The sequence below is a fragment of the Athene noctua genome, chromosome 2, assembly GCF_965140245.1.
Source record: "Athene noctua chromosome 2, bAthNoc1.hap1.1, whole genome shotgun sequence".
NCBI classification, from domain to species: Eukaryota; Metazoa; Chordata; class Aves; order Strigiformes; family Strigidae; genus Athene; species Athene noctua.
In genome coordinates, this window is record NC_134038.1 from 69994097 (window position 1) to 70006780 (window position 12684).

At 48.3% G+C, this 12684-nt stretch overlaps 1 protein-coding gene across 1 annotated transcript; it reads left to right on the forward strand.

The window, feature by feature from the left end:
- Window positions 1-394: 394 nt before the first annotated feature.
- Window positions 395-6455, forward strand: IRX2 (iroquois homeobox 2). The gene is made up of 5 exons (XM_074897799.1): window positions 395-888; window positions 2663-3068; window positions 3525-4277; window positions 4979-5046; window positions 5845-6455. Exons 1-4 carry the CDS (start codon window positions 646-648, stop codon window positions 5020-5022), a joined length of 1446 nt encoding a protein of 481 aa, XP_074753900.1. The 5' UTR covers window positions 395-645; the 3' UTR covers window positions 5023-5046; window positions 5845-6455.
- Window positions 6456-12684: the final 6229 nt, after the last annotated feature.

Here is a 12684-nt window from a genome sequence, read left to right on the forward strand (position 1 = left end):
ACGGACAGCTCTGTTTTCCAATGTCCCTCAGAAACTCGAGTGCTCCTTCCCTCAACTCTTCACTTCAGACTCTATACTTCCCCCAAAATACAGGCTCGCAGGCGCTGGGGGAGCTGGCTGGCTGGGAGAACTCCATATGCAGCAGCCACTTTTCTGATTTCGGGGGCTCGCTTCTCTCTCTCCCCCTCTCTCTCCCCCTCTCCCTTTCTGTTCCTCTCCCTTTCTCTCTCTCCTTCTCTTTTTATTAACCCTCTCCTCTTCCGTTTCTCCCAGATGCCCTTCCCCTCCCGGTTAGATTTCTGACGCTCGATTTATTTTCCCTTCTTTTTTTTTTTTTTTTTTTTTTTTTTTTTGGGGGGGTGGGGGTGGTGGTGGTGGGGTGGTGTCTTTTGTTTTTTTTTCCCCTCCTGTTTGTTTTTATTCTGACCGGGTGCGCATGGGGGGGAGCATATAACAATTCTGATTCTCTACATAACTGCACAGAGCCAACCGGGGGGAGAGAGAGAGGGAGAGAGAGAGAGAGAGAGAGAGAGGCGGGCGGGAGAGAGGGAGAGGGAGAGCACGAAAGCAGCGCCAGGAGCAGCGGCAGCAGCAGGGCCGGTCACCCTCGCCCCCTCCCTGCTCCTGTGCACGCCAGTGCAAGCCATGTCCTATCCTCAGGGTTACCTCTACCAGCCCCCCGGCTCGCTGGCTCTGTACTCCTGTCCGGCGTATGGGGCGTCGGCGCTGGCGGCCCCCAGGAGCGAGGAGCTGGCCAGGTCTTCGTCGGGATCGGCGTTCAGCCCTTACCCGGGATCGGCAGCTTTCACCGCCCAGGCGGCGGCCACAGGCTTCACCAGCCCGCTCCAGTACTCCACAGACCCCGCCACGGGATTCCCCTCCTACATGGTAACTACCGAAGAGAAACCCTCTCCTTCTTCATTAGCATCCGCATTCTCATCCTCATCATCTTCAGCTTCTCTCCTCACACACTCACCATCAGCCCCCGACACCACGCCGCGCAGCCGGGCGCCCCGCCACCGCCAGCCGCACACCGCACTGCGCGCCGCCGGGCAGCCCGGCCGGGGCCGGCGGAGACGCGCGGAGCCGAGCGGAGCGGAGCGGCGGGCTGGGACCGGGGCCGGGGCTCAGCCCCGCTCCGCGCCCCAGCCGAGCGCGGTGCCGGCGGGCCTGGGACCCGGGCTCGGTTCGCGGAGCCGTGCGGGCGCCCCGATTAAAGAAATACGGATCGTCTCAGTCAGTTGGCTTGGATGCTTTCATTCTCACTCCCCCCCCCCCCCCCCCCCCCCCCGCTTTCTCTTTTTTTTTCCTTTTTTTCTTTCGCTGTGGTAGGATAGGGGAGGGTTTCTTTATTCCTCTTTTTTTTTTTTCTTTCCCCTTATTCTTTTCTCTTTTTTCCCCCTCTCTCTTTTTAAGTCGGTGTTTAGAGGCGCTGCGGGCTTTATCCCCGTGTGGTTTTATTTACTTTCAGTGTGTTTTGTGCTAATGGTTTAACTGGATTTTAGGAATGAAAAGGAGCATCTGTTTGCGATCTGTGAGCTCCGCTTAAGCCCAAGATGGTTGTGGTGGCCGCAGTTTCGGATTTCACTTTCTTCTTATTAGTTAAAGGGAGCATTTGCAATTGCGTGTGTGTGTATTCTGTGCATAAACTATATAAATAAAACCATAAACTATGTAAATAAACTGCACGTCTAGATGGTTATATAGTTTTATAAACACACACACACACAGTCAGACACGTATCTAGTCCGTACACACAAAGACCTGTGCCCGGAATTTGAGGCTGGAGCCGCTGTCGAGATCCTAGGAGGGGATGGCAGCGGGGTAGTTCGCTCTCCCTGCAAAGTGACAGGGAAACTACTTGCTTTCTTTCGGTAAAATACGGTGCATAAATTGTCGTGCAGTCTTTATTCGGGGTGGTGTAAAAGATCTGAGGATCTCGCTTGCTTGTTTTTCCTGTTGAGAAGCAGTAGGCGAGTGGCTGGAAGTTGCAGCGAGGTTGTGAACTGTGCGGGATATTGGGTGATGTTGCTCCTGCGACTCGCCGATCTGTGGGATTCAGAGACGTGCTGAAAGTTAGCGAGTTCCTTAGCGATATCTTTAACTTTTCTTGCATTATGCAGACTTAAATAAGCGCAATTTAAACGTTAAAGGGCGAATTAAAATGCTAATTACATCGCATTTGAACAATTCGAAACGGTGCATATCTTCTGATTTGCAAATTGGATTTGCAATGCATTAGTGCAGTGAATTGCTAAGTGGCGGCTTTGTTGTATTTTCTATAGCAAAAAAAGGAAACATCTTTTGAACCTTTGAGAGAAATGTAGATATCAAGACGCTACCTGTAGGGCCTTTAAAACGTCTACGCGGTTCAAAAATTATATTGGGAAATATTCAATTACAAGGAGCTGAAATTAGTCAGAAAGATTAAAACATCGCCGATTTTAAGTGCGTGTGCCTGTGTCTGTGTGCTGGGCGGAGGAAGGAGGGGGGGGGAATCGCAACTTAATGGCCTTTGGGTGCCGCTTCTCCCCCTCATAGAATATGGATACAAGACACCGTCCCGGGGAAATACAAATATAACCGCCGATCTCGCCTTGACAACTTACTAATGGCTATCAGCAATAACAAATTGCCAACCCCACCGTTTTGTTCTGTCCAGGGCTCCCCTTACGACGCCCATACGACGGGGATGACCGGAGCCATCAGCTACCACCCGTACGGCAGCCCTGCCTACCCCTACCAGCTCAACGACCCCGCGTACAGGAAAAACGCCACCCGCGACGCCACGGCCACTCTGAAGGCCTGGCTGCAGGAGCACCGCAAGAACCCCTACCCCACCAAGGGCGAGAAGATCATGCTGGCCATCATCACCAAGATGACCCTCACCCAGGTCTCCACCTGGTTCGCCAACGCCCGCCGGCGGCTCAAGAAGGAGAACAAGATGACCTGGGCCCCGCGGAACAAGAGCGAGGACGAGGACGACGACGAGGGCGACGGTGCGAGGACTAAAGAGGAGAGTCCCGAGAAGATGCCCGAGAGCAACGAAACCTCCGCGGAGGACGAAGGTGGGCGCGGGGTGACCGCGGCCGCGGCAGGGTGGCCCCACATCCCGCCCAGTCGCGTCCCCCGGGAGAGGGGCAGACCGAGGGGGAGGGGAGGGGGGGGGGCAGCGGCGTTGTTTCACAAAAGCGACCCCAAATCGTGTCCCGTCCTGTGGCCTCCGGCTGCTCAGGGCGCTTGTTGCCGCGCGGTGCCGGTGGCCGGGGCGGGCGGGGGGCGGCGGGCGGAGGTGCCGCGGCGGGCGGCGGCAGGCGGGGGGCGGTGCGGGGCGCCGCGGTGCAGCTTGGCTCGTGGGGATGGATGCTCGTCGAAGCGGGATTCCGGGGAAAAGGCCGGGACGGCAAGCGTCTCCCCGCCCGCCGCGGCGGCGATGGCGGTGGCCGTGCTCGCTTCCCGGCCGCTCGCTTTCGGCGGCCCCCCCGCCCTGACTCTGCCTTTCTGTGCCCTGCGGACCCTCGCAGGGATCAGCCTGCAGGTCGACTCGCTGACGGACCACTCCTGCTCCGCCGAGTCGGACGGCGAGAAGCTGCCCTGCCGAGCGGGCGACCCCCTCTGCGAGTCGGGCTCAGAGTGCAAGGACAAGTACGAGGACATCGAGGAGGAGGAGGACGACGACGAAGAGGAGGAAGAGGAGGAGGAGGACATAGAGGAGGACGACGGCGGCGGCGGCGGGGAGCGCGACCCGCCGGCCAAGCCCGCCACCTCCTCGCCGCTGGCGGCCGTGGAGGCCCCGCTCCTCGGCCACCCGCACGCCGACGCCGCCCGCAGCGCCAGCAAGGCGGCGCTGGGCGGCCGCGCCTCCCCCGGGCCCCCGACGCCGGCCAGCAAGCCCAAACTCTGGTCGCTGGCCGAAATCGCCACCTCGGACCTCAAGAGCCAGACCCTGGGCCAAGGCTGCCCGCCTGCGCCACTCGCCTCCGCCACCCCCGCCTCCGCCCCGCACAGCGCTGCCTACTCGCCCTCCTCCCTCCTGGGGAGGCATATTTATTACACCTCACCTTTTTATAGCAATTATACAAACTATGGGAACTTTAACGCTCTCCAGAGCCAGGGAATCCTGAGATACAACTCCGCAGCAGTGGCTTCAAACGAGGGACTAAGTCAGACTGTCCTAAATGCCAGCTCTGTCCACAAGCAGAGCAGTGACTCTTTGAAAACGATCACTAACCAGCTAGAACAACATTACAGGCCCTCTAGTTATGACTCTAAGAAAGGTAGGTGACTCGTTTTTGCCTCTTTCTTCCCTCTTCTCCCTCTCCCTCCTTCCCCGACCCACATGAGTCCTTTATACACTGTAAATGACGAATCCTCCTCTGGAGAAAAGAGGGAGAGCGCACTGCCACCAAGTACCACCGCCGAGCGAGGATGGGCAATGGTATAATCCGGGGATTAAAATCGGCATGTCGCCGTCCCATCGATACCTGCCTCTAAGCACCGAGAGGGGAAATGTGAAAGACGACTTTTAGAGCAGTCTCACGGGCTGCAGACGCAGCTTTTTAAAGTGATTTTCAAAAGAAAGGCTACACACAAAGATATCCAGAGAGCTCTGGTGTCATTGCCTGTAATTCCCCCCCCCCCCCCCCCCCCCCCCCCCCCCCAAATTGTTTTGCTCTCTTTGTTTCCAGGATTCTCACGGGGTTTTGCAGTTTTGGGTTCAGATAAATGTTGACCTTGGACGTGAAATTACGTGGAGCTTGACATTTTAAACTCGGGGTTCCCCCCCCCTCCCGAAAAAGTTTTGCACTAATAGGATTGTCAGCTTATTCTAACAAAATACTCGAGTTGCGGGCAATTATAAAATATTGGCCAGCCCTGGCTACGAATTCTGAGCGAGTGAGGGTTGGGATCTACACACACTGTATAATCTAGTTAGCTGGCTGTGTCCTGTGACTAACTGACGGTTATATTTTGACAGATCCCACTGAAGTCTGCACAGTAGGAGTACAACCATACCTATAGAGGTGCAATCACACAGCAATGCAAGTAAGTGAGAACATTTTCTATTACACTGATCATTTGGCATCAGGTCTAAGACACGCTGCACAGTTCTAGACTTGCTTAATGTTAATTTCTTGCTTCATTACTTAAGAGTCTGATTACGAAGTAAGACACTGTTTTCTGCTGGTTTTTTAGAACTCTCATTACGACTTTTCTTTCTCGGGTTTCTCTTAATTTCAAAGTCAGGTTAGACAGTTCCCTCACCTTGCATACTCTTCGCTTGTGTAAGGCAAAGCCATAAGGACTATTTAAACGTTACGGAAAGGAAGCTTTAGGAAAAGAAAGAAAGAAAAACAAAAAAAACAAAAAACAAAACAAAAAACAAAACAGAAAACCCCAAACCCAACCTTTGAAGGTATTGTTGTTTAAAAACAAAGTGCTTGTTCTCACGTGGCAGTGCTAAAATCGTACATTCTGAGTGAGACTTCACGTAGTGACCGTGTATTAAAAAAAAAAAAAAAAAAAAAAGAGAGACAATTACTAGAGACACCGACATGCATCTTAAGCAGGGTATGTTATCTGTGAACTGCCTCTTGCCTAGCCAGCAATTGCACTCTTAATACCTCCGCTATTTCGGGCTAAATAAACAACCAAAAAAAAAAAAAAATCGCCCTGTCGATATTTTTTCGACTAATTCTTTTGCGAGAAGAAATTAGACGAGTAAGAATATTGCCTTACTTCCTTATTTATTTATTTTATCCCCCCCTCTCCCCCCCCGTTTAGAGGGTGTTAGAGTGTAATTGAAGGATTTTTGGATGATCTGGTTTTTTCCTTGGTCCACAGGTAGGTGTCACAATTGCTTTGAAAAAAGTCAGCAAGCCATCATCTCTCCCCGAGCTAATATATATAACAAATCTCTAAATCCGGATCACATCTTGTGCCACTGTATAAAAGAAGACCACAGAGCACTATTAAATCTTCAGACTCTAATTATTAAACCAGAATTTTGTTGGACATATGTGAGTTTGCTGGTATAGTATAGTTTCCCCAATGTATGTGTGACTTTTGAAAACAGATCTGTTTTTCTCAGGATATCTTGAATTGATCACTTCATTGCCACGGTATATATTCGATAGGTGTGATAGGATTTATTGTAAAATTTATTTGTAAAAGATGTATACAGTAGAGATAATAAAGACGTGATTGGAGAACTTGAGTCCTTACAAAGTGGAAACAAATTTGATATTTATTTTTGTAACGATATAAAGCTTCTAGTAATTTATGCAAGTTGTATTGCAATGGAATCTGAACTTTTTGTAAATAAATTTTGCCTGGTTTTTATTTGAAACGTTGATGGTTATACAATCTTTGGTTGTTTAACGAGAATTCTTTACTAATTTATATCTCTAATTGTAAATAAAAACAGACTAGTCTGCAACAATATGGTGTTTTTCGTTCATTTCCCCACAAATAATTATTATTTAGAAAATGACGAAAGTTGTAATTTCACTAGTAGAGCTTAGACCATAAAATAAGTAAGCCATTTAAATATGTTGCAAAGATATGCTTTGCATAAATTATTTCCTTCTGGGTTGTTCCGTTATACTTAAGCTTTAAATACACACATGTGTGCAAGTACATATTTGAATATATACATGCATATGCGTAAAGCAGTATGAATACATGCATGTTTCTTATAAACTATTTATATTGGGTGTGAAGTAGTTCTTTATTAGAGTAGATCTTTATTCTTCAAATCGACCATTTCTAGGGAAAAAAAAAAAATCAGCTACAGATTTTCATAATTTCTTTGTTTCGTCTTCTGGCTAAACGATGCAAAGGCATACCCCCCTCCCCCCCAAAAAAAAAAAAAAACAAAAAAAACAAACCACAAAAAAAAACCCCACACCAAAAAACAAAACAAAACACCAAAAAAACAAGATAAAAAGGGTCCCCCCCTTTTTCTTTCTATCAGCAAACCATATCTGTACGGTTGCATTGGAAATCCACTTTGATTTGGCTCATAACATCAGCTGAATAATAATTTTAATTTTTAGTAAAATAATGGGAATCTTCATGTAATATGATTTCAGAAAAGAAACGAACAACCATTTATTTTCCCCAAAAGATAAATTGAGTGAATATAACTTACGGTTATAAAACAAGAATAATAGCTTCTTAGATTGCCCTTTAATCAATCATACACTTATTTTTCAAGAGGCTCATCTATTTTATTCCATGATTAATAATGTTCCAGCGTGAGAGCATTATTAGATCCCAGCAGGGGAGATCCTGAATGCTTTTAACTGCTTTGGAATGGTCAGTTGGGGTTCATTATGGTCTGATATTGAACAATTTATAAAATCTTGTCTAAACATCTGCCAGCTCAGATAGGCCGATGTGTCTGAAGATGGGAAATTGCTGGACCAGTTGATATTGACAAACGGATCTCTCTCCAGTGGCTTTTTGTTCAGTGAAAATTAGTGGCCTCTTGCTCAGGTCTTGTTAGAAAGGGCATTTGAAAGTGATCTTAGATACTTCAGGCATCAGCCTTGGGAATGTTAACTGGATAAAGAGCCGTGCTAGTCTGCAGTCAGGAAATATGTTGTGATTATATTAAACAGGGGGAAAGGAAGCTGTTTTTCTTAAATGCATATACACAGTTCCCATGATCCATCTTTCCCTGTACCCTCGCCCTTCATATTTTACCCCTAACTGTTTGAGAAAATGCATGTGTTTTTCAGCTGATAGGGCAGAAATTAATATTGTAATTCTGGAAAACTCTGGGATCCATCTAAGCTAAATATAAAACACTGAAGATCTTTGCAGCTGGAGGCCTACTCATCTTCTTATGTTGTTTATAGAGTGATGCTTCTTTGCTTCTGTAACATCCTGTTTTTCATTGAGGTAAAATGCAATTGCATCTGCATGCAGTGTGTAGTACAATTAGACAAACAGCTAAGAAGTAATTCAGTTTTTTCCCTCCAGTTTAGCATATGATGTAGATTCAAATATTTACTATAATCATTCTCGACCGTCTTTACTGTGCACTTAAGGAATGTTTTACGGAGGGACTTTTTATGTCAGGGGAAGATGCCTGACTTTCTTTTCCCCATTCTTGCTCTTACTCCATCCACCCCCACCACCCACGTTTTATGTTCCAGGTCTCTGTTGGACACAACGTGTACGTTTCAATTGGTAAAAACCAAAAGCTGTGGCAGAGATTAAAAAAGGCTAACGACATTCCTTTGATGTTTATACGCCCAAAGACTTATAAAAGATTTCCATAATTTACCCACCCTTGCTAGTATTTAGACCTGGATTTCTTTCTGGAAAGAAAAGTAGAAAGACTTGGAAAACTCGCTTTTAAGTATTCACTATGTATGTAAAACCCAGTGGACTTCTCTCATCCTCTGAGAAATTCACGAACGGTTCATGGATGCAGATGGGCGACACCCAAATGATTTGGCAGATAAACTTACTTTTTAAACCAGAGATTAATGGGCAAGAACTGCATATTCAACGTCATTTGAGATTTAATAATCAAAATTGAAAGCAGGAGGAAAGTGTAGCCTTGCTAGATTGTTGGCACAAACAATGCGATTATTTCAGTATAGAAAGACAGAGGAATGAACGATAAAATACATCACTTTGTGTACGGTTTATTTCATAACGATGCTAATCAGCCCGCTGGGATTCAAATCTCACACCCCCTTCTATATTTACTCTCTCTCCCCCCCACCCCCTCCCCTCGTTTCTCTGCTCCTTTCGGAGCGGGAAAGACAAACCCTCCCCTCTCCGGGGCCAGAGGTTTCATTAGAGCTGATTTATTGAAATTCAGGCTTTAATCTCAGGTGGGATCCCGGAGGAATTGGCGCTGTCGTCAAATAGGAAGAGAGTCGCTTTCCACTTTGCACTTCCTGGGCTGCTTTTTTCCTCGCTCCCTGCAAATGTCAACATTTGTTCTCAATAAGAGAGTTACTGTTTCAGGAAAGCTGCTCACCAACTGCCTTTGAGAGCGGAAAAAAAGCGTCGCCCACCTTTGTTTGGCTGGAGACTGGGGGAAGGGATGGGGACGGAGGTAACACGCAGCCCAGGCCAGCAGCGGACAGACAGACAGACAGACAGACAGACGTGGGAACTGCTGCTGCACACCAGCTCGCGGCTGGAGGGGAACCGGCCCGGCTAAGGGGAAAGTTAATACAAAGCGCAAAACGCGTCTGCTCCAGTTGCATTTTAGCTTCATTTTAGCCACAGACGTGTTTAGAGAGAGAGAGAGAGACTGCAGGGGGGAAAAAAAGAAAAAAAAAAAAGAGGAGTGCCTTCCCAAACGTCCACACGTGGAGGAAATGTCCAAGTTTGGGGAGTGAAGGGTGATTTTCAGGTGAAGAAACAAATCGCAAGGTGCACCGTCTGATTTAGCCTTACCTGGAGGCACCCACCTCCCTAACAGGCCATCAGATAGCTCCCGACAAGGGGGGGCCGGCAGCCCCATGCCGGGAGCGGGAGCGGCCCGGGGCCGGGCAGCCCGGAGCAGAGCGGAGCGGAGCAGCCCAGCCCAGCCCGGCCCGGCCGGGCTCGCTCCGTGCCCAATCTCAAGGGCAAAAAAAACCCCAAACAAAAAACAAAAACCCAACAAAAAACCCCAACCCTCTCACCACTGGAAGTTTCTGCCTCCGTCACATGTTACATCTTACTTAAAGGCGGTTCAGACTCACCGCGCCGCTGAGGAACCGTGGCAGGGATGTAATCAATACCGAGAGGATTTTATTGCTTATTAACTTTTGAAAAAAAAAAAAAAAAAAACCAAAAAAAGAGAGAGAGAGAGAGGCAGAATTTACATACAGGTTGATTCGTTGCCTTCTGCATTCAGACATTTCTCGGGTGCTTGGGCAAGCTTCTCACGATCCAATTGGTCGCAAAGAGGCTTTCCATTGTAGGAATTGAATAATGATGGTAAAAAATATTGTTATTAACAGTAATACTGCACATTAAGTAATATAATGTTCACCCCTTTGTTTTTAATCCGGTAACTAATAATTTAGGTATGCTTCCGGCTTCTGAAGAAATAAAAGCGAGGGGGAAAAAAAAAAAAAAAGTTAAGAAACAAAGGGATCCACGGTGAATATTCAAAGCACCCATGCATCTAATCCCTGATTATTACTCGGCGGCACTGAAGCAGAGTCTTTATTAAAACTACAGAGGGAAGGCGCGATCGGCAGGGCACACGCTGGCGGACAGGCAGCTCGGAGCTGCAGGCAGCGATTTGGAGGCAGCAGGCAGGCAGGCAGGCAGGCTCTGGGGGAGCCTTTTACCTGTAAGAGCCTTGGCCGAGGTGACAGCCGGGCTCCCGCAATCTGGACCCGTCCCCGTTCCACCCCCCTCCCCCAGCAGTGACTCACGGGGGAATGTCACCATTTCACATCCAATCCGGGCCGAGCCGGCTGCATTTTTCCTCAGCAAAAGTAAGGGACTGAGGGACGCGGCCGCTCTGCCTCGGGGGCGGCCACTGTTAACTTCGCTCCCTTAGGGATGGGGGAACTGAAAGAAAGGAAAGGGGGAGGGGGGGGGGGGGAGGAGGCGGTCATCCCGGCCCAGCCCTCCTCGGAAAGGCAGGGGCGCAGGCCGGCAATGAAAGTCACTTCTGCTCCACCCGGGCTTGTGTCATCCGTGACGGGGGATTTCAAAGTACTCCCGAATATTTGCGATGGAAAAAAAAAAAAAAAAAAAAAAAAAAAAAAAGTCTTACTGCTCCTCGCACAGCGGTTGTGTGGATACTGTCGCTGCTCGAGCTCTTAAAAAACGCCGAGGGAAAAAAAAAATAAGTATGTGCATTTTTATAGGGAGATAAATTGACAATTTATTGTGTATAACTTCTGATCAATTATTAATCGTTAGTGTCAACAACAGGGTTATAATTACCTTCAGTTATTTAAAGGAATATTTATTTTTTCTTCTCTCTGATCTGGTAATTAGTTAATGCTCTGGAGTAATGAATTCAAAGCTGATTTGGTAATGATTGAGACAGGTTTTTTTCCCTCTCTTTTGGCAGCCCCCCTCGCGGGGGGTGGGGGAGGGAGATGTCTCCCCCCGTTTGCAAAAGAGTCCATGTAAAGGCAAATCGCGGCGCGTTTCACTTTTCAGGCCATAAATAACGATTCTGGGAGGAAAAGGGCGAAATGACAAACAAATAGAGCGCAGCTGGGATGAATAAGGCCGATCAAAGTTAGCGGGGGCCGACGCTTCCCGCAGCCGCAGCAGGTCTGAGTCCCATAAAGGTGCCAGCAACTCTTACCTCTCTCCCTGAGATCAAGGGAGAGGGTGAGCAGGACTTTTTAACCCCCTGACATCTTTTCGCGAGTGGAGGCGGGAGGAAAAAAAAAAAAAAAAAAAGGAAGGAGGGAGCAGAGTATTTCTTGTTTGCGGGAGTCCTCAATGCCTTCACGATCGCCCGGGGGAGGGTGTGATTACCTGCAGCCCGCGAAGCCCCACCTCGCTTCCCCCCCCCCCTTATTGCCCGCGTAGGATGCGCGGGGGTTGGCGGGGCTGGGCTCCGCTCCTCGGCGCGGAAGAGGCGCAGTTCTGCGCGTTTAAACGTTTCCGAACTCGACTCAGCCCTGGGGATGGGGAAGCAAGAAATTATTATTAATTTTTTTTTTTTTTTTTTTTTTCCCCTTCCTTGCGTGAGCTCAGTAGAGCCTCATCATGAAGGGAAGCAGCGAGAGGGCAGCCCGCAGGGATCGAGGCTGCCGCCTTGCTCCCGGGTCTCGGGGCGTGGGTACCTCCTCCTCCCCGGGCTTGGGACTTGGCAGCCGAAGGCGAGGTAACCACTGAAAAGCACCCCCCCCCCCCCCCCCCCCCCTCCCGGCGTGTGGCGCTGAGCCGAGGTAGAAACTCCATCGTTGCCCCTCTCCCCGCTTTTCTCCAGACATCCTCTTAATTTAGCGTCCGACGAGGTCTCGGAGCCAAAAGGACTTTTCGTTTTGGCGGGATGGGACTCGTTTTACGGCAAATTTGCGTGAAGTGGAATAGGTGTACTATTATATATAATAGTCATATGTTTTATAAATAAAATGTTTCCCCCGTGCAACAAAACTGCAGTGGGAATTGCTGTGCAAAATACAAGTTTTAAAATTAATTAATCCTGACAGGTTTGACATCGCCCGGCTCTCTTTTTCCTGCAACTCCGTCCGCAAATGAATGCCGCTTCCAGAGTGTATGTTTTAATTTGTCACATCAAGGCAATAAAAGGCAGCAATATATACTTAAGCCAGTTAACATTGTAATAACAGGTTTAAAGGAGCAATTAAATGGTAGTGAGTCGCATGTCTGACTTTCTATAGGCATTACCACATCAATGGTACCTTTTAGACTGACTATAACTTAGCATGATTGTCTCAATTAGTTTAGCTACATGATAGTTATTGTGAACTCTTTGTGAGTAATCAATGTTACGCAAGCTTATGGGAAGGAGTCTTTAATAGGGGTGAGCAGCAGCTAAGTAACATGCACCTCCTATTTCCAAAAAACACCTTTCTCTTTTATTTTTTCCCCCTTTTTCTCTCCTCTTCATTTCCTTCCCCCAACCCGAAAGAAAGAAACGTCAATTTATAGTCTTATAAATCTTTTTTCCGAGATCGGTGTAGCTGAACGCAGGTTTACAGGCAAATAACGACTTCTGCC